Here is a 21,384-nt window from a genome sequence, read left to right on the forward strand (position 1 = left end):
TCCTGGGCAAGAATGCTCGAGTGGGTTGCCATTTCCTTCTCCAGGGGATCAATTCCCGAGGGATTGAGCCTACGTCTCTGCATTGCAGGCAGATTCTTTACCACTGAGCCACCTGGGAAGCCCAAAGGGATGACCTGCCTTAGTGCTTATTTGGATCATAGTCTCTACTGATCTTTCCTGAGTCATCTGAAACACTCTAGAAACCTGCGCTTTTATTACAAATCTAAGATACTCTTTGTTGTTGTTGTTATCGCTCAGTCCTGTCTGACCCTTTGCGAGTCCGTGAATTGTCGCCTGCCAGGCCCCTCTGTCCATGGGAGTTTCCAGGCAAGAATACTGGAATGGGCTGCCATTTCCCTCTCCAGGGGATCTTCCTGACCCAGGCATCAAATCCCAGTCTCCTTCATTGCAGGCAGATTGCTTAACGTCTAAGCCACCAGGGGATCTCCCGAGACACTCTTAAATATCTTCTAATAATTATTCTGTTTCTCTTCACCTTCCTCTCCATTTCCATTCCTTCTGTTAGGCCACATAACACACAGGGAAAAATAAAAGTCTACACAAATAGAAGCAGAAATACCTACATTTATAACAACTCAAATGATTGTTGGGAAACCATAGATAGCTTTTGTTATTGTTGTTGTATGTGCTCAGTCATGTCCGACTGTTTGCAACACTGTAGACTGTAGCTTGCCGAGCTCCTCTGTCTGTGGAATTTCCCAGGCAAGCATACTGTAGTGGGTCGCCACTTCCTGCTCCAGGGGATCTTCCTGACCCAGGGATCAAACCTGTGTCTCTTGCATCTCCTGCAGTGGCAGATGGATTCTTTACCACTGCACCAGTGGGAAAGCCCATAGATAGTTTACACAGATATTTTACTGTAGCACACAAATCACCTAAATGTTGACTTCCTGGTCTTTGAGAGATGATATTAATTTGTTCATTCATTAAACACATTAATTAAGGTCATAAGGTGAGCCAAGAAATATATTAAATGCGGTGTTTAGGAAGGTAAAGAGACAGCACTTACCCTTGAGGAGCTCAGTCTACAGGAACTCAGAGGTTTAAGTCTCCCAAAAGACCAGTTCAAGAAATTATGACCTGGTCCTCTTTCCCTGTTTTGCCAGTTGGACAAAGGATATTTGTATCATCTTAGTGTAGCCGTATGCTGCTGCTGCTGCTGCTAAGTCGCTTCAGTCGTGTCCGACTATGTGCGACCCCAAAGATGGCAGCCCACCAGGCTTATACAGTGTAGCTATATAAGAGCACTTAAAAGGTATTTAGTTTACTGTTCAGGATTATTCAAATACACAGACTCACTGAAGGTCAATAGCTCACAGAATTCTGATCTGGCTGATGGAAAGTGAGCAGATAGTATAGAAGAAGAGAGAGACCGTTTGTTGACTTCCTTATTCAAAGCATCCAAGACTCATGGCTGAGGCATAATTTCTACTACCTGTTTTATTTCTATGACCATAAGTATCACAAGGAGGAGCACTGGATCATTCACACTTTGGGAAATTAACAAAGAAAGAGTGTCTTGAATTTTTGCCTGAATTCTTTCAAACTGTATTAGGTTGGAGTTTGTTGCTTGAATGGGTGAATTAGTATCATTCTGATCCATGAAATGATTGTGCCTTAACCACCTGTCTTACTGATGGCTATCATTGATCATGAGAGAAGAACTGACAGATGGGAGTGGATCGATTTGTATCGTGGTTCCAACCGCTTACATAGTTTATTCCACTGCACAAATAATGGTAATACTCACAGGTGAGAAATCAGGGTAGCACAGCAGACCTGCAAAAGCCAGAGTTTTAAGTAACTCCCTTATCAAGTGCACCAGCATTCAGCTGGGCATGTATATTCCCTCTTTAATATCATCTCGGTGAGAAAGCTTGTTTCAAAGAGAAGAAAACCCAAAAAGAAATTAACTGGTTATGCCAAAGTTTTTCATTCAACACCTGATGCAATAAACACTGAGGACCTTTGTGCAGGGACCAATCTGAAGATGAGTAAGATGCAGTCATCCTAGGGAAGTTCATAGTTTGAAACTTGCATTAACAATGATAAAAGTAGGTCAAAATTCATCAGAGGCATATGAAAGTTACAGAAACGGTGCAGTGGAGGTTCTAAGGAGAAAGATTCAAAATTCATCAGAGGCATATGAAAGTTACAGAAACGGTGCAGTGGAGGTTCTAAGGAGAAAGATTTTGCCACCAGCTTAGGGTAGGGTCTTAGGGAAAGCTTATAGAAAAAGGCATAGAAGGAATTGACTCTGTCATTTAATTTGTAAAGAAAAAAGAAATTACCAATTCACTTAACAAAAACTTTTTTACCCTTCTCCTCCATGGTTTGTTGTTGTCCTTGTTTTGTTTTAGTGCTAAGTTATATCTGACTCTTTTGCAACCCCATGGACTGTAGCCCTGGCCAGGCTCCTCTGTCCATGGGGCTTCCCAGACAAAAATACTGGAGTGGGTTGCCATTTCCTTCTCCAGGGGATCTTCCAGACCCAGGCATTGTAGTAGCTAACATTTAATTAAGGACTGATTGTGTCCGGTATTTCACTAAGTGCTTGGCCCACTTTATTTCATGTAATCTTCAAAACAACCTATGAGATAGGAATTATCACCTCTATTTTATAGGAAAAGGCAGACAGAGCCTGAACTAACAGAAGAGTTTGTATTCTTGGCTATGAGAACCCAGGTAAGAAAAAGCTCTTATATCCAGCCTATGGGACAGAGACAAGTTGCGTTTTGAAGAATTAGCGAGGAAGAGAAACCTTTTCTAAGACCGCAGAGTCGGACACCACTTAGCAACTGAACAACAAAGGGTAGGAGGCCTCCTAAGTGTCTGAGTCAAAAACCTCATAAACAGTAAAAACATCTGAAGGACCTTGGACTTAGGTAGAATCTGCCTTGTTGAGTATGACTCCATCTCAGGAACCTTGTCTTTTGTCTTATCACTGTCTGCAGAGATTCTAGCACTCTGCCTGGCTAATAGTAGATGCTCAAATTTTTATCTGTTAAATGAGAATTTTCACCGTCATTGAACATTCACTGGGACGTGGGGCAATTATGTTCCCTTCCTCACGCCTACACTTTGGTTTTCCTATCTTAATATTGGAACGGGCTGAACATCATTAAGACACTATATTAAGTTTAATAAGCTGTTATCCAGGAAAACTTAATTACCTAGGCAAAAGTAGGAATATTATAGTGGCTAATGGGAACGTCTGTACGGGACAGGGAGGACACTCTTTTTTATACGTTTAATCCTAATATTTTTGGCAGTCTGTGCAGAAGAGGGCAGAAGGTTGGTTTTACATTCCTTAAGGCGGGCTCCCTCACCATCTAAAGGCGCTGGAATTCTTGAGACGGAAACGCTCGCATAGGGATGCCCTCGCCCAGGACACCGCCCTTAAAATCAGACAGAGGAAGACTTCTTTTTCCTTGAAGGCGCTTGGCAATCCCTGCCCCCTAAGGGAGTGGAGGCAGAGAAAGAATACATCTACATCTCTCACGTCTGCCCGAGTACAGATTGGCAAGTGGTATGGAGCGCAGACCTCTGTCATTTATTTTTCTTTCCACTGGGTGCGCTGTCCCTTTAAATGGGGGACGCTGGTGCTGGCTCCGTAACACCGGAGCCGGCAGCTTGTTGATTTCAGAGCTGGTGAATTTCACATTGTTTCCACTTCACTTTCCTCGCCCGGGGGAGGCTTAGGTTGGCTCTACAACCGCTATAGTCGGGGCCAGCGAGGGCTAGGGGAGGGCAGGGACCTACTGCATCTGGGCCGGCTTGGGGCCGCAGGAAAGGGTGTCGGGGCCACACACGCACTCTCCCTGCAGTCCAGATCCTCCTGAAGCCCGTACGCCCGGAGCGCACCCAGCCGGGACCGCCCGCCTAGACGCCGGCCCGCCAGCCCGCCCACGGGCTGGGGTCACAGCCAAGGAGCCGACGAGGGGAGGAGGCCCAGGGGGGCTGGGTGGGGGGGGCGGGGGTGGGTGCTGCCGCCGCCGCCGCGGAGCTGCTACTCGGCGCGTTTTGTATGAAGATGGCGGCTCCCACCGCCAGCAAGGCAGCCTCCCTGGGCTGTAACAACAAGCCTGCGTTCCCGGAGCTGGATTTCAGGTCGGGAGCTCGGGTGGAGGAATTGAACAAACTCATCCAAGAATTTACGAAGCACGACCAGCGGGAATATGACGACCAGAGAGCACTGGAGATTCACACAGCTAAGGATTTCATCTTTTCCATGCTGGGTAAGGAGGAAAAAGAGAGGGGTGTGTGTGTGTGAGTGATGGGAAACAGGGTAAAGAACCCATTTCCCCTTCTCGTGCGCTCTTTCCTTCTTTTCTTCCCGGAGCCAGGTGCCTGGGGTATAACCCATCTCTGTTCCGCCTTTTCCATTCTTCGCCGCAACCTGAGCTGCCTCCCCTTCCCTCCTAACTATACTTTGCCCCGGGTCCCTTTTCCGCACCGCCCCCGATTACTGACTCTTTTGTTAATTTCTCGCCGACTGGGGGTGGTAGGCAGGTGAAGCGTTGGTGGTGAAACGGCTCACTGTTGAGGGGAAGCCCCTGGAAGCCGCGCGGTCCAGAAGAGAACCCGCGGCGCCTTCAATGAAGGGATTTGTCTCTGGAGGCACGGACGTGCTCCTTCCCTGCGCCGAGTCTCAGGTCCTCTCTGGAGCTCGGGGAACGGAGACAGCCTGGGGCTCTGGCTCGGCTCCCGAGCGACAAGTTGCGAGCAGTCTTGCGGCGCGGCGCGGTCACGCCGAGCCTCCGGTGGCCAAACTTGTTGGGTGTTCCCTAGTAACCCGCTCGAGTATGCTGGGCGCCCGGAGTTCCTGCAACTTTGATTTGCAAATAGATTTCCCACTGAAGCGGTTGGAAGCATTTCCGGTGCTTCTCCAGGGTTCTTGCTGATCTCAGAATTCCTAATTCCCAGCTCGAAAACGACCTCGCTCAGACCTCTGACCCCGAGGATCGCCAGCCCCTTGCTCTTTGTGTGCTGTCTGTTCGCTGGCCGAGAGAGGTGTCCTGGGTTTCGAACCTCGGCGACGTTTGGATTAGAATAAAGCCGCTTCTCCCATCCCCCAGCCTGGCACCTACAGGTCCTTAACAGATTGTTGAATGTTGTGTATAGGAAAATAATTGAGCCGGGCAGGGCGATCGAATAATCCCCTAGTATCCTGTAGTTCGGAGTAGTGCTGTGGGAGTCCGCTGGTGGGAGCCTCCCACGTAGCTTGCGGCTCCACCGAGGCAACTGTGGCTGCCATGCAGTACGTGGCCTGGGGGTTAACACTCCACCGAACTGGGGGGACTCCAGTGTAGCGCTGCCTGACTCGTGTCTCTGTGAGCTCTACAAACACATTCTTGGGCAATTTACCAGGTAGTGGAAAATTTCATTGAAAAGGTCTTTGACTGCAGAGGAAGACTTGAGTTTTTTCCTTCGTCCTGCCATCTATTGGGTTTCATCCGCTGCCTCCTCTCGTTTCTGGTTCCATCAGAGTGTACCTTCCGTCTCGGTTTGCGTCCTCCCCACAGCCCAAGAAGTGGGTAATACAAGTTGAACGTGTGGCCGCGGAGGGTAGTAACGTTTTGGGAAGTTGTATGAGGCACATTAAAACTTGGGGCTGGATTTTACCTTTTGCTCCATTCTCCCCAAGTGTATCCTAGATTGTGTATGAGGTTGGAAAGCACTCTGTTGAGATATTCGACGATTCAGCTAGTATTTAGATAAATGTGGGGTGTGTATGTGTGTGTGCGTGTGTTTAAATTACTCCCTAATCTTGTGGTGGGATGGGATTCCAGAGGGAAACTTTACAGGCTTACAAAGCTTTCAGATCTGAAAACCAGCACTGTGCTTGTCAGAAGGGTGAGGATACACAGAGAATGCTCAGGGCAGTTATTTAAGTTGTTTAATCATTGCCTCTCTTCAGCATGTCTAATGGAAATTGCCCGTTGTGTTCTTCCAGCCTCCAAATCAATTCCGATGTCTCCTGCTCTAGGTCGCTCACTAGGAAAAGGTGCTTGGTCCCCATCAGTAAGGGATACTCAAGGAGCAGAAAAGGGGAGGCTGTGGGAAGGGGTTAAGTTTAAACGCCCAGCTCATTAGGAACTTCTGTGTTAACCCCACAGCTGATACACTGATTTCACAAAGCCTTTACCCACATATGAATGGCAAATGAATTATTGCTTAATTCATTTTGTGTTGAATGTCATGAGTGTGTTGATAGGTAAACGAAATTCCCTTTTATTCCTTTTTACCCACTTGATCTTGCAAGAGTGGTCTTTTTCGCCCCCTGGGAATCTGATGTTTCCACCTGCAGGAGAGAAAAATTCAGGAGAATGTCATTTAAGCCTCTTAGCCCTCTGGACACTAGAAGGCAGATGGCGAAATGAGCCTGCCTGTGTGTGGTGCTGCGTTCGTTTGTGTGTTGCTTGCTTTCCTTTAATGAGGTGCTGGCTGCTCTAGACAAGTGAAGGTTTGGCGACAGCAAGGGTCCCTGTGTGGATTTACTTTTTCTAAAGCGATTTTCGATTTTCGCTGGGCTTAAAAAAACAAAATCTCTTTTTGTGCACTTTGTTTCACTTGCCACAGCTCAGAGTCTTTAATGAATATGCGAGTGAGGTGTCTTAATAACCCTCAGCTTGTTAAGGTGTTACAGGGGTGGGACCAGGCCCTTATTTCTGTGAGTTGGGGTGAGGGGAGATATAAGGGGGTTGAGTCCTCCTGGCTTTGTTCTGCCTCTGTTGGAGCAGCACCTGAGGATTGTCAGCAGCTTAAAAACATTATTCCCTCACATGGAATGAAATGACAGGGAAATTTGGTGCAAACCTCTTTAATGGAACTGTGGATAACACTACCTCTTTTTAGGCTATTGGCAGGAGCAGCCACTCTTTGAGACTTTTAGCCCAGAATAAGCACCCCCAGCTTCCAAGATCCTTTTTGTTTTATCTAGATTGGAGGTAACTTTATGCAGAAGAGCAAAATGGTGGTATAGACTTGTCATAAACAGGAACCTGTCAGCACCAGGAAACTCCACTGTCCTACCAAAGCGGAGGTCTGCATATGCTGTGGAGTAGGTCTGAGCCCACTACTGGTCACACAGTGGCTTTGTGGTCTGTCCTAATGTTCTCTGTCCGGAGATTCTGATTCCTTTGAAAGCAGGTGTTTGTGGGAGTCATCTAGACTCGCTTTTTATTTCTCTACACCTTGGTCTTTTTGGAGAATGATTGCTGTTATTATCTAGTTAATATTTGAGAGCCCAGACTGTGGGAGAGGCAGTGCATAATAAACGCCATTTATCAAAATTCAGGGAAATTGCTAGAGTTCATTAATGTTTTAATAATATTTGGTGTTTGCATAATATCTCTGCCAGCTCTTTTGTTATCTTCATTCCTCTGCTGAAGTTGGATGAAGACTGGTTATATCCCCATTGAACAGATGCAGAACAGGGGTTACGCAGAAGGTAGAAGAACCAGAAAGAAACAAGCAGTCCCTATACTTTCCCTTCAGTCCAAATGGTCAGTACCATGGTGTGGTCATTAGAAGAGTCATCACTTTCTGCCTTCTTGGTGCCTGGAATTTCACATAACTTTAGGAGTAGGTATTGCTTTCTCATTATCCAGATAAAGATATTGAAATTTATTAGGATTAAGAATCATCCAGGGTTCCATGGCTAATAAGTGGAAGAGGTTGCTAAACCTCACATTGGCCTGATTCTAGGTCTTTTTTTTTTTTATAATTAAGAGTTGATGCATTAAATCCAAAGGAGGGACTTTGTTTAAAAACAAAGCATTCCCTCTTCTTTCAGAAATTTGTTTCTGATTTCAGCTGTAAATATTAGGGTAATCCAGGCAGCATTTGAGGTGAGTCCTGGAGCAATCTGAATTTGAATATTTTATTCCGTAAAAGGATCATTTGTTTTGAATTTCAGGTTGAGAAAATGATGGTCCTTATAATAAAATGTTCAAACCTATAGTTCCTGTCTTAGTTTGCCTCTTGCTGGCTAAGTGGTCTTAGTTTTTTCATCTATTAAACACAGATAATAATAATTTTGTCTATTAAACATGGATAGTAGTATTTCCATCTATTAAACATGGATATAGTAATGCATGGTTTCAGAATTGTTATGGGTGCATATGAAGTTACTTTGTAAACCAAAAAGGAAGGTATACAGGATTTTATTATTTTTAAGAAATTGGCATTTTTAGAAAATCTAGTGAACTTACACTAGAATTATCTCTGCAGCTTCCTATCAGAAAGACTACAGAGTATATTTAGAGATGACTTAGGAGAAGAAAGGCTCTGGCTGTAGAGGCCATGATTAATTCCAACTCACATTACCATTTGTTAAGTTCATACTGTATGCTGGCCCTTGTGCTAGCTACTTTGCATAAATCTATTCATGTAATTTTTTTGCAGAGACTTTATAAGGATAAATATCATCATGCCTCTTTTAGAGGTGAAGTAAATGGTATTATCCCCTTTTAAAGATGAAACATTGAGGCTCAGAGAGGTCAAGTACTTACGCCAAAATCATACAGAGGTTGCCTTTGAACCTATAAAAGGATGTCTGACTCAAAAGCTCATGTTCCTTCCACTGTATGGGCAGTCTGTTTCTATCAATTCTGGACCAGACAACCAAAGAGGCCCCACTCCCTGGGGAATGCTGTACCACTCAGTACCCTGCTTAGCCTGCAGGAGCAGAGATGGTCTCTTTTGTCCTGTCTCTCTTTTTTTTTAAAGCTTTCTATTTTGTGTTGGGGTATAGCCGATTAACAATGTTGTGGTAGTTTCAGTTGAACAGCAAAGGGACTCAGCCGTACATATACAGGTCTTTCTTACATTCACGCGTTCAGCGAGTAATTACTGAATGTTATACTGTTTTCCAAGCAGTATGCAGGGTCGTAAGAATAAAATAGTGAGCAAAAACTTTAATTCATGTGGGAGACCCCTCCCTCTCCCGCTTGCCCATTAACTCCAAAAAGAGAATGGTTTGCTCACTCTTGTCTCCTTTCAGACCCATGGTGTTTCTGAGCGCTGTCAGATCTACCATATTTTTAGACACTTTTTGTGTCTACAGAGTAGGCCATTTTGAAGCCTTGTCTTTCGGGTAGTTACTTTCCTTAATGAATTCATCCAGCCATCTTTACTGAGGGGATTTATTGTGAATCGTTGCTAAGTCTTGGTAACTTCCTTTGCGTTCTAGTCACTGATGTGCTGTGGTGTCTGTATAACAGACAAAGTCATCTTTGAAGTCTGTTCCAGCTCTGAAGACATTATGCATCTGGGGCAGGGAAGTCCCTCTACATTTATTTTTGCTTCTAGTTTGAGTTGGTTTCCATTCTCCCTCCATGGTTCTAGGCAGTCACTGCCTTTCATGACAGAAGAGCCCTGGTCTTTCCATGAGGCCTTGTCATGCCAGCCATTGGATGATGCGTTGCTTGTGATTAGACTGGGCCCCTTTTGTATTCACAGAAATAGTGGAGTCTCTTATGTCAAACCAGGAACTTGTCATTGAATGTTAGCTCTTTAGACTCTCCTGGAGCTTTTTAACAGTTTGGAATCTCTGATCCCCTTTCAGGCCTATTGAATCTGAATCCCTAGAGATCCCCAGGCTGGCTGCTCAGCACTCCAGCATCCTGTCCCATGTTCAGTTCAGCCTGATACTGTGCATTTCTGGTTCAGTAGAGCTGCACATACACACAGTGAGCTGATCCTAGTTGACTTTTGAGACTAGAACTGGGCTGCTGAGCCTAACGAGTGGTTACATCTGCTGCTTCTGGAAGATAATGCTGGAATCCTTCCCCCGGGACAGAGACAGGGAGGCATAGTGATTGAGATGAGAATGTTTCCTTTATGTCAGAGGTTGTCATAGGGTTTCACATTATTGGATAATTTCCATCAACAGCATAACCCTTTGAAGTAAAGAAGTATGGGGAACTCCAGAATTGGAAAAATTCAGGAATTTGTCCAGGTTTACCAGCAAGTAAGTGACATAGCTGGGACTTAACCAAGGTCAGGCTGATGCAAAAGCCCTTGCTTTGAACAATGATACTATTCTGCCTTCTCAAGGGACAGGAGAACTGGACTGTAGTCTCAGCTTTTCCAGTAACTTTCTCTGTGATTTTGGGCAAGTCACATAACAGACTCTGAGTCTCAGTTTCTAAATATTTAAGTTGGGGCAAATAATTATGCCTACCTCCTGTGTTCAGGTGCATTCAGTGCTAAAGCTGAAGATACAAAAGAAGGATGTTTCTGACTTCTCGTACCAGCTCTGTTTTATACTGTGTGGAGTGTGTGCTACCCTGAGGCACCTAATATTTGGGGGTATTTTTTGGCCCATTTTCCAATTACGGAAAATACAAAGATATAAGTAAAATCAACTCTGAATTCTAATTATTATTAATAGTTGATGCACAATTTTTTCTGGGCATCTATGTTTATAAAACATGCTTACAGTCACTCATACTTGCATACAGTTTTACATACATATTCCTATTGCATATATATATATATTTCTTAATAAACTGACCAATATGCTATCATCTATTCCACTTTTAGAAAGAAACTATATATAACCTGTGGAAAGATGTTTTCCAGCCTCTTTCACTCATTTTTTATTTAAAAAATATACTGTTTTGAAAATTACAGGACACTTTGTAATATAACGATTGAGGGATGAAGAACCTTCTTGTTGGTGAGATTTGAGGGTTTGGCCTGCCTTACCTGAATATCTTTTTTGTTTGGGCCGTTTCCTCTATCCAAATTTGTTAACTTGGGTCCTTGGAAACAATAACTTTGAATCTCTGAACTTGAAAAGGGAAAAATTACATCTTCATTTCTATTGACTTCTAAAAGATGCTTGCTCCTTAGAAGAAAAGCTATGCCAAACCTAGACAGCATATTAAAAAGCAGAGACATCACTTTTCCAACAACTGTCCATATAGTCAAAGCTATGGTTTTTCCAGTACTCGTGGCTAGATGTAAGAGTTGGACCATAAAGAAGGCTGAGTGCCGAAGAATTGATGCTTTTGAACTGTGGTGTTGGAGAAGACTCTTGCAAGTCCCTTGGAGTGCAATCAAACCAGTCAATCCTAAAGGAAATCAAAGCTGAATATTGATTGGAAGGACTGATGCTAAAGCTCCAATACTTTGGCCACATGATGGAAAGAACTGACTCATTAAAAGAGACCTTGGTGCTGGGAAAGATTGAAGGCAGGAGGAGAAGGGGACGACAGAGGATGAGATGGTTGAATGGCATCACTGACTCAGTGGACATGAGTTTGAGCAAGTTCTGGGAGATGGTGAAGAACAGGGAAGCCTCGTGTGCTAGTCTATGGGGTCGCAAAGAGTTGGATGTGACTGAGCGACTGAATAACAACTGCAGTATTGCATTTCCTTTCATTATAAAAGTAGGTAACAGACCATAGTAGTGTTGGCAGTATCTATGTATCTTGCTTTTGTTGCCAAAAGAAATCACAGCCATTGTCATTTCATATTAAAGACGTTATAGACGTCTCAAAAAACATTCATCGCTGCTTTGAAATTATGGTAGATGTTAGACTTGCTGCTAGATTTTATTGACTGCATTAATAAAGAATCACATATGGTACTCTATCACATATTTGTCTTTTTTAAAGTAAGTTTTGTATTTTAATACAAATTATTTGAAGTCCTGTGTGATTTTATCGTTCATTTAAATATTGTTTTTGTTTTTTTTTTTTGCAGGGCTTCCTAAAAGCCTGTTCATAGATGCAGTTAAGAATCTCAGCTTCTAAAGAAATCTTATCTCTGTTTTGTTTTCTTCAGTTCAGTTCAGTTCAGTTCAGTCGCTCAGTCATGTCCGACTCTTTGCGACCCCATGAATCGCAGCACGCCAGGCCTCCCTGTCCATCACCAGCTCCCGGAGTTCACTCAGACTCACGTCCATCGAGTCAGTGATGCCATCCAGCCATCTCATCCTCTGTCGTCCCCTTCTCCTCCTGCCCCCAATCCCTCCCAGCATCAGAGTCTTTTCCAATGAGTCAACTCTTCTCATGAGGTGGGCAAAGTACTGGAGTTTCAGCTTTAGCATCATTCCTTCCAAAGAAATCCCAGGGCTGATCTCGTTCAGAATGGACTGATTGGATCTCCTTGCAGTCCAAGGGACTCTCAAGAGTCTTCTCCAACACCACAGTTCAAAAGCATCAGTTCTTTGGTGCTCAGCTTTCTTCACAGTCCAACTCTCGCATCCATACATGACTACTGGAAAAACCATAGCATTGACTAGATGGACCTTTGTTGGCAAAGTAATGTCTCTGCTTTTGAATATGCTGTCTAGGTTGGTCATAGCTTTTCTTCCAAGGAGTAAGCGTCTTTTAATTTCATGGCTGCAGTCACCATCTGCAGTGATTTTGGAGCCCCCCCAAATAAAGTCTGACACTGTTTCCACTGTTTCCCCATCTATTTCCCATGAAGTGATGGGACCAGTGGCCATGATCTTCGTTTTCTGAATGTTGAGCTTTAAGCCAGTTTTTCCACTCTCCATTTTCACTTTCATCAAGAGGCTTTTTAGCTCCTCTTCACTTTCTGCCATAAGGGTGGTGTCATCTGCATATCTGAGGTTATTGATATTTCTCCTGGCCATCTTGATTCCAGCTTGTGCTTCTTCCAGCCCAGTATTTCTCATGATGTACTCTGCATATAAGTTAAATAAGCAGGGTGACAGTATACAGCCTTGACGTACTCCTTTTCCTATTTGGAACCAGTCTGTTGTTCCATGTCCAGTTCTAAGTGTTGCTTCCTGACCTGCGTATAGGTTTCTCAAGAGGCAGGTCAGATGGTCTGATATTCCCATCTCTTATGTTTTCTTCTCCCAGCTCAAATGCCACTTGACTCATGAAGCTTTCCTGTATATCTCCCAGGAGGAAAAAAATTTCCTTTTCCTCTGTGTTCTTCTAATACCTGGTCCCCTTTTATAGCCCTTGGTGCACTATTCCCGATGCTATAGGCTAAATAATACCTGCTCACTTATCTTTGCAGCACTGAGTGGAGTAAACAGTAGGTACTAACAGAGTTTAATGACTTGATGCGTTTTAAAAGAGCCCTTCTGTGCAAAGCTTTTCATATCATGCAACCCACTCCAGGAGTCTTGCCTGGAAAATCTCATGGACAGAGGAGCTTGGCAGGCTGCAGTCCATGGGGCTGCAAAAGAGTCAGACACAACTTAACAACTAAACAGCAGGTTAAGGCACGGGCGCTTTCTGACATTGTCTCTTTATAATTGCCGCCTCTCATTAAGCCATATTATGACATCTTCTCTGGAGTCAAGGATGGAAATCTTGATCTGGTCTCTGTTTATGGTAGGGAAGTTTCTTCTTAGATTTTAATAATTTATCCTTGAGACTTAGATAGGGCAGTTTAAGAGGTGTCTCAAGTAATTTGTGTAGCTTGTTGTCTGAGAGCAGCAAATGGTGAATTGTGGAAACGTGCCCTTTCTTGTAGATCCAGATTTTTCTTCCCTGGGCATCTGGGGTACTTGTGAACCTCTTGCATGCCCATGCTTGGGGCTTTAAAGGATGCACAGAAAGCATAAGTCATCTTTCCTGTGAAGGTGTTCCTTGTGCTTATCAGTCAACCTCCAGGTGTTTGGATGCCTATTCTGGAATCGTAATTGCAGCAATTATTTATGATTATAAACTGCTATAATTTGCCATCAATTTATTTTTGTGCAGTGCTTTGTAAATTACAGTACATTTTTGTGGATTACAACATGCGTTAGCATCTGGTATGGTGTGGCTTTATTCTTCGGACCAGCCTCTGAGAAAGATTGTGTAGGAACTAGTAACCTCCATTTACAGATGGGAATACTGAGATGCTGGAAGGTGATATGACTCAGTTGGAAGTTACAGAATAGGACTCCACCCAGATCTCCAGTGTTTTCTGCTCCAGCACACAGCCTGCCAAGAAGGTGTGGCTTTTCTCCCCAGACATCTTTCATGGTTGCTGAGGTGAGTCTGTGTCCCCAGCCCAGGCAGGGGTAGCAACTTTCACACCTCTCCAGGCTTTTCTGCTCTCTGCTGGCCCAGGGGTACATAGTGGGTGAGGGCACCATGGCTCAGTACATGCCCTACAGATGTGCATTTTTCATGTCTGGTTCTTAGCCTCACTCATCTGGTTCTGAGGGTCTGTGACAGCATTCACAGTGGACCTGGTTGACTACTTGCCAGCTGAGTGATCTCTTTAAGGACAGTCCATAATTATGCCATTATGTCAGGCCCTGTCTCCAGGAAACAGCCATCTATTTTTTGTGCACTTAAGTGCCTTTTCATGAATTCCCTTTGCATGAGATAAAGAGACAGATTACTAGGGACAGTGCTGCTATGAATAAAGCTGGCTTAGGGAGCTGTTATTCAATTTGTTTGTTTTTTTATATATATTTTTTCTCAACACAAGAAGACATGATTACTACTTGAGAGTTGTCAGGAGTGAGAGTTGGTATAAATCTTATTTAGGTTTCTGTTCTGAGTATTTAAATATCTACAATGTGCATAGAATTAAGCATGCATTCATCAATTCATAAATTCACTCAACATATGTTTGAGTGTCTGTCATGAACTAATGTGATTACTATGGTGCAACTATTGTATCATAAGAGCACAAAGTAGTGAATCAGAGAAGCAAGTCTCTCATAAGTCTTCATGGGACTTAGGTTCTCTGGGGAATTCAGCAAGATATAAACACACAAGTAGGAAAAATAAAAACAAAAACCACAGATCATCATGATAGACAGTAACTGGGTAGGATGGAGTGAAGAGTTGTAGAGAAGGTTTCTCTGGAGTAGACAGATTTGAACTAAAAGCATAAGAAGGACTTGGTCATCTGAGGACAGATGAAAGAGTACTCAGGTAGATGGAACAACATGTGCAAAGGCCCTGGGGTGGGTACATTTGAGAACTTTTAAGGGTGCTTAAATTACAGCAAGTCTGACTTGGCCTCTACAAGGTAAAGTGGTCTGTGTTCAGATTAAGCCCATGGTAGATGGAATGAACTGCCTGCCTTGGAATGGAGCAAATTTCCTGCAAGTGGAGGTTTCCGAAATGGGGCCATCCTTTGTCTGGGCTCTTACTGGTAGCATTCCAGGACTGGAGGAGAGGGGAGACAGTGTAGAAAAGTTGCATTCAGTTCAGTTCAGTTGCTCAGTCGTGTCCGACTCTTTGCAACCCCATGAATCGCAGCACGCCAGGCCTCCCTGTCTATCACCATCTCCCAGAGTTCACTCAAACTCAAGTCCATCGAGTCAGTGATGCCATCCAGCCATCTCATCCTCGGTCGTCCCCTTCTCCTCCTGCTCCCAATCCCTCCCAGCATCAGAGTCTTTTCCAATGAGTCAACTCTTCTCATGAGGTGGGCAAAGTACTGGAGTTTCAGCTTTAGCATCATTCCTTCCAAAGAAATCCCAGGGCTGATCTCCTTCAGAATGGACTGGTTGGATCTCCTTGCAGTCCAAGGGACTCTCAAGAGTCTTCTCCAACACCACAGTTCAAAAGCATCAATTCTTTGGTGCTCAGCTTTCTTCACAGTCCGACTCTAGCATCCATACATGACCGCTGGAAAAACCATAGCCTTGACTAGGCGGACCTTAGTCGGCAAAGTAATGTCTCTGCTTTTGAATATGCTATCTAGGTTGGTCATAACTTTTCTTCCAAGGAGTAAGCGTCTTTTAATTTCGTGGCTGCAGTCACCATCTGCAGTGATTTTGGAGCCCCCCCCAAATAAAGTCTGACACTGTTTCCACTGTTTCCCCATCTATGATGGGACCAGTTGCCATGATCTTCGTTTTCTGAATGTTGAGCTTTAAGCCAACTTTTTCACTCTCCTCTTTCACTTTCATCAAGAGGCTTTTTAGTTCCTCTTCACTTTCTGCCATAAGGGCAGTATCATCTGCATATCTGAGGTTACTGATGTTTCTCCCGGCCATCTTGGTTCCAGCTTGTGCTTCTTCCAGCCCAGTATTTCTCATGATGTACTCTGCATATAAGTTAAATAAGCAGGGTGACAATATACAGCCTTGACGTACTCCTTTTCCTATTTGGAACCAGTCTGTTGTTCCATGTCCAGTTCTAAGTGTTGCTTCCTGACCTGCATATAGGTTTCTCAAGAGGCAGGTCAGATGGTCTGATATTCCCATCTCTTTCAGAATTTTCCACAGTTTATTATGATCCACACAGTCAAAGTTGCGTTACACGTCTTCCAAAGGTCCTTTATAACCATGTGATTCTCTGATTTCACCTCTGATAGCCCTAAGTCAGCGACAGTGAATTCTGTATTAGATGATTTATGGGTCAAATTGCAGTTTTCATCGGAAGATGATAAGCTTTTATTTTTTCATCTGAACTTCCACAGTCTACAAAATACTTTCATAGGCATAATCTAGTTTTGACTTCTTAAAACAACCCCCAAAAGTAGGTATTATTATTGTCTGTATTTTAACATAGGAAGAGACCGATAATCAAGAGAAGTAACACACTCAGGGTCACTAAATAGTTGAGGTGAAATCAGATTGAAGTCCTTTGACGTTCACCTCAAATTCTTTGTATTAAGCTGATTCTAGAAACCTCCCTTATCCCACCCCCTTATAGCCACCCCAGGATATGGAAGAAGAATTTCTGGTCAGAGAGAGGTACTGAGGACCAGTAGGAAGAACCAAGCCAATAGACTGCAGGTCTGTACTTGCCCATTGTTGGTATGCAACTTGGAAGCACTTTTCTAGCCTGCTTCAAGATCAGCCTTTTAGCAGCTGCAGCTGTTCATAATAACAGCTGCTTATGCGAATGGTGATGTGATTAATAAAGAAAATTAACAGTTTGTTCTTTCAACTGTGCCCTTGGTGTGTGCAGTCTGCTTTCATGCAGGCTGTGTTTCTGATCTGGAACAACACAGTTCCACTGGCATATGGTCATCCAGGGGCTCCTAGCCCCTGGAGAAGGGGTTGTCTCTCAGAATCCTAGCCTGGGAGCCAAAAGCCCATCAGGGACTGGGCAGTAAGGAAAGTGGTGGGCAGTGTGGTGAGTGCCAGGTGGTTCTTGATTTCAGAGTCAGGGATGCTGGGGAGTAGGGGGCTGCACTGATGAAGATCACCTCTCACCTCCCTTGTAGGTCAAACAGAACACCATGGCTGCCAGTTTATCACCTCTGATTTGTAATCTGTGGCCTAGAGAAGGGCCAGCGTTCATTCATTACATACAGCTAGTCTGGGGGCAGAATCATGGTTAGAACCCAGGATTCTCGTCTACCTGCTCTCTGTGTGTGTTTGTGTTACTTCTAGGATACCGTTTCCAAGTAAATTTTCCCTTTGAATCAGAAAACTATAGTTGAAAATAATAGCCACACTCCAATATGAATAGTTCAAAGTGCTTTATACTTTATGTCTATTACCTAAATTAATGCCAACAACACCCTATGAGGAAGGTGTTATTTCTTCTTTACTGATGAGCTATCCAAAACACAGAGAGGTTAAGTAATTTGCCTAAAGTCAGAGAGCTAGTGGTAGACTGGGAATGTGAACCCAGGAAATCTAGCTTCAGGCAGAAAATTAGCAAATAACTATGGATCTTCTTTTTTAACTTCATTAAGAAAAATGTCTCCTGTAAAGTGGAAATCGTTGACGGGACACAATTTCATTGCTGTTAGGAAACTTGGAAATTAGGTGGCCTGGGTTCCTCCGTCCTCCATTTTAAACAGAAATGGAAACTGAGACCCAGAATGGAAAGGGACCTTGATATTCTCGACTCTGACTCTTGACTGCTTTTGGGCAGAGTGCAGGTGAGGTAAAATGTCCAGCAAGTGGCTGCTTCCTGAGAAAGGTGTTTGCACCTGAGACTGTCGCCTCAGCAGTGTCTGCTCCCTGGGGAGCGTCTGCCTGGGATTAAAGTCACTTTGAGAAGCTGTACTTCTAGGTAGGGTATGTTTCCCTGCTACACAGCTGCCATGTAGTTTGAAGTTTTTTAATTGCTATCAGATGAAGAAGGCTAAAGAAATAACCTAGTGGGTAGAGTGCGTTTCTGGGGTGTTGTGTTCGCATTTTGTCTTTGTTCCTAGTCTGTTATTCCCCGCCGCCCCGGCTTGTGTGTCCTTTTCTCACATCTCTGCTGTCTGTACAGGTTGAGATCATGGTGAATATTTTCGTCTCTTAAACAGTCTGTTATCTACAGTAAGGAAGGGGGTTGGCTGAGTAGACCGTGAGATACTGGGTCCAGCTCTGTGGGCTGGTAAGACTCCTGGTGATCTTCCTTCTCTGCTGCTGGTCTGAGAGCTCAGAACCTTAGGAGGATTTAGAGAATTGTAATAGGATTCAGAGAATTACAGAGGAGTTAAGCTAGTGGGGATCTTCCTGAGATTAGTTCATCCACCCCATCACACTGCTGGTGGGGAAATTTAACCCTGTGGTGGACAGTGACTTGCTCGAGGTCACACTGGCCACGACAGTGATAATGATCATATTGGGAAACTCTTCCCTGCTGTTTATTGAGCATTGTTGCAAGTGCTTTGTAATCATTAACACGTTTAATCCCGACAACAACTCTGTAATGGGGGTGCTGCTACCATCCTCACTTTCCTGATAAATTACAATAGTTAAGTTACCTGCTTAAGCTGGTGAGAGGCTAGATTCAAACCTAAGCAGTCGGGCTTTTAACCCCTTATACCTTTCCATAACAGGAGTGCCATCTCCTTGCTAGGTTCTGTGCTGGTTGCTGGTGTAAAACGTGTGTTGTTGTGCTCAGTTCCTCAGTCGTATCTGACCCTTTGCGACCCCATGGATTGTAGCCGGCCAGGCACCTCTGTCCATGGGACTTCACAGGCAGGATTACTGAAGTGGGTTGCCATTCCCTTCTCCAGGGGATTTTCCTGATCCAGGTGTCAAACCTGCATCTCCTGCATTGGCAGATGGATTATTTACCACTGCATCACCTAGGAAGCTCTGGCATAAAACATGAGGTGGTGTTAATTGTTGATGGAGATGATGGAAGGCAGGGAATGATGGGCAGAGTAGAGAAGAGGTTGGTGTGATTTTCCAGTGCAAGCCAGTTGCTAATATGATTCTTCCGGCTTCTGGTCCAGAGCCTTTTTATTCTATCATTTGGCCTTTCTTGGCAGCCTCAGGGCAAACATTCTTCTAATGCTTGTGGTTTATGTTTATTGAAAGTGATTTGTGTGAAATATCATCTTATCCATGTGGTCTCCTCATTTTGAAAGAAAGAAGGTGTGTCTCAGCTAATTGATTGATTTAAGGCTGGATAAAGGTCAACTGGGCCCTTGATGCTAAGTAAATTAGGGCAAGTCTTATGAAGGCACAGGCTCTGCAACCCCCCTTTCCCCCCATGTCATTCCAGATTTAGAACATTTAATTAGGACATAGTTAAGGTTATCACTGGGCAGGGAGAATGAGGAGCTGATCTTTTTTTCAGTAAAAGGCAGATGTCAAAAGTACTCTTAGGATATTTACTAAGAAATCAAAATTTAGAAACTGGACTGGGTTTTACGTGAACTGAGGGACCCTTCTCTTTAGTGCGGTGAGTGACTACTTTTGAGAAGTGAATGATTCTTTAATAAAAACCCTGTCCTGTTTCCCTGCTCTGTCAGGGCAGATGTTTGTACACTGTCTCAACCTAAACCACTGAAGCACACTGGCATCATGCTGCAAAAAAATCAGTCACTGGGATGAGGTCACTTCTTGAAAATCTCATGCTCACGATGCACAGGATTAGAACTGGAAGCCTCATCCCCTAACTACTTACTCATGATTTTCCTGGAATAAAATCTCAGGGAATGGCCATGTAGAAAGTCATGGGAGAGAATTTTATAATCTCTGGTTCTCGGGGAAGAGGATGGATGGGAAATGATCTTTCTGAGTATCATTTAAGACCAGCCTACTTCTTTTTCTGTCTCCTGGGTCCTATCCTCTCTGCCAGCCCAGCCCTCTTCCTGGGGGATGATTTCTGCCCCTTTCATCTGTAGTTTCTCCTTCGTTACCAGTTCCTTCCTAAATATGCACCCACGCATTCTCCATACATTCCTTCAAAAGAGATCTTAGAGAATTTCTGTGCAACAAGTCCTCTGTGGGCAGCAGGAATACAGTGAAGAACAAATCTTCATGTTATTGGGTTACAAGTCTTAGAAGGAGATGGACAGTGAAAAAAATAGGTAGATTAATGCCCTGAAGGAAATACCAACCAAAAGGGAACACCATGGTGCTGTGGTTTGTCTTTTCTTCTCCACCTTGACCTTGTCAATCAGTCTCTCTTAAACTCTTCCCCCCTTGGCTTCCATGGCAACGTACTCTTGGTGGTTTTCTCCTTTTTCCTCCATCTCCATTTGAGGGACAGACTTGTATTTCTTTGTCCAGCCCTTGATGATGCTTCTGCTCCTTCTCTGCTCATACTTTTTCTGATCTTCTTGTTGAGTCATTTCCCAGCTCTCTTGCTGCCTCCTGAGCCTGTGCCCCAGCCTGGATTTGACTGACTTTTGGACAGTTCCACTCAATTAACTCAAAGGTGACATGAACTAAGTGTCCAACGTGAATCTATGCTCCTTCTTGATCAACCACACCACCTTTCACCAGAGTCAGAAGATGAACTTGAAAGTCATCCTGAGCCCCTCTCTTGTGCTCCTACTCCAAAGCTGAAAAGGAGCTGAGGTCTGTCCATTCTGCCTCCTCCTTTAGACTCTGTTTTCTTCTTCCCATTCCCACAGTCACCACCTTAGTTCAGGCCATTACTGTCTGTTTCCTGGGTTACTGCAGGAATCTCCCTGGGTTTTCTGCTTTGAGTCTCACATCCCTTAAATCCATTCTCCACGCCACGTCACCTTTTAAATAGGCCTAAGCCCTCGGGGACAACCCATCATTCTTCACGTAAAGTTCAGACTCCTTAGCGTAGTTTACAGCAGGTTGGGGACCCAGCTCCTGCTTACATCTCTGGCGTCCCCTCCTACTACCCCTTCAGTTTCACTGTATATTTCTTGAGAGAGGGGTGCCGTGTAAGGTACTGACATGCAGTCTCTCTTAAAGTAAAAACCTAAACATTCTGAACAGGAGTAGAAGGCCTCTGTGTCTGTCTCTTTCGGCCTTTTTAAGACCCACCTCAGATGCCCGCACACTCTTGGTTTCAGCCAGTCTGGCCTTTCAGTTCTTTAGAAATACCACATCCCCACCACTAAGGCCCTCCCTGAAATGCCCCATCCCTCCTCCACTCACCCATGCAGCCAACGCTGTCACTTCTACTTCCCTAGGTGATCTCAGTTTAATCCAAATATTACTTCTCCAGGAGGCCCTTCAGGCTAGCCCAGGACAGGTCATATTCTCCGGAACCTGCACACTAGCTTCACAGGTGTCTT

General features: G+C 44.2%; 1 protein-coding gene across 1 annotated transcript in view; it reads left to right on the forward strand.

The window, feature by feature from the left end:
• The first annotated feature begins 4,031 nt into the window (after positions 1–4,031).
• The window catches only part of MB21D2 (Mab-21 domain containing 2), a 128,586-nt gene continuing 111,233 nt past the window's right edge, over positions 4,032–21,384 (forward strand). The window contains exon 1 of the mRNA XM_052640312.1: positions 4,032–4,259. Within this exon, the coding sequence (XP_052496272.1) occupies positions 4,049–4,259 (211 nt within the window). The 5' untranslated portion in view covers positions 4,032–4,048. The remainder of the gene's footprint in view (positions 4,260–21,384) is intronic.

This window comes from Budorcas taxicolor, chromosome 1 (genome assembly GCF_023091745.1).
Source record: "Budorcas taxicolor isolate Tak-1 chromosome 1, Takin1.1, whole genome shotgun sequence".
Classification (NCBI taxonomy): Eukaryota; Metazoa; Chordata; class Mammalia; order Artiodactyla; family Bovidae; genus Budorcas; species Budorcas taxicolor.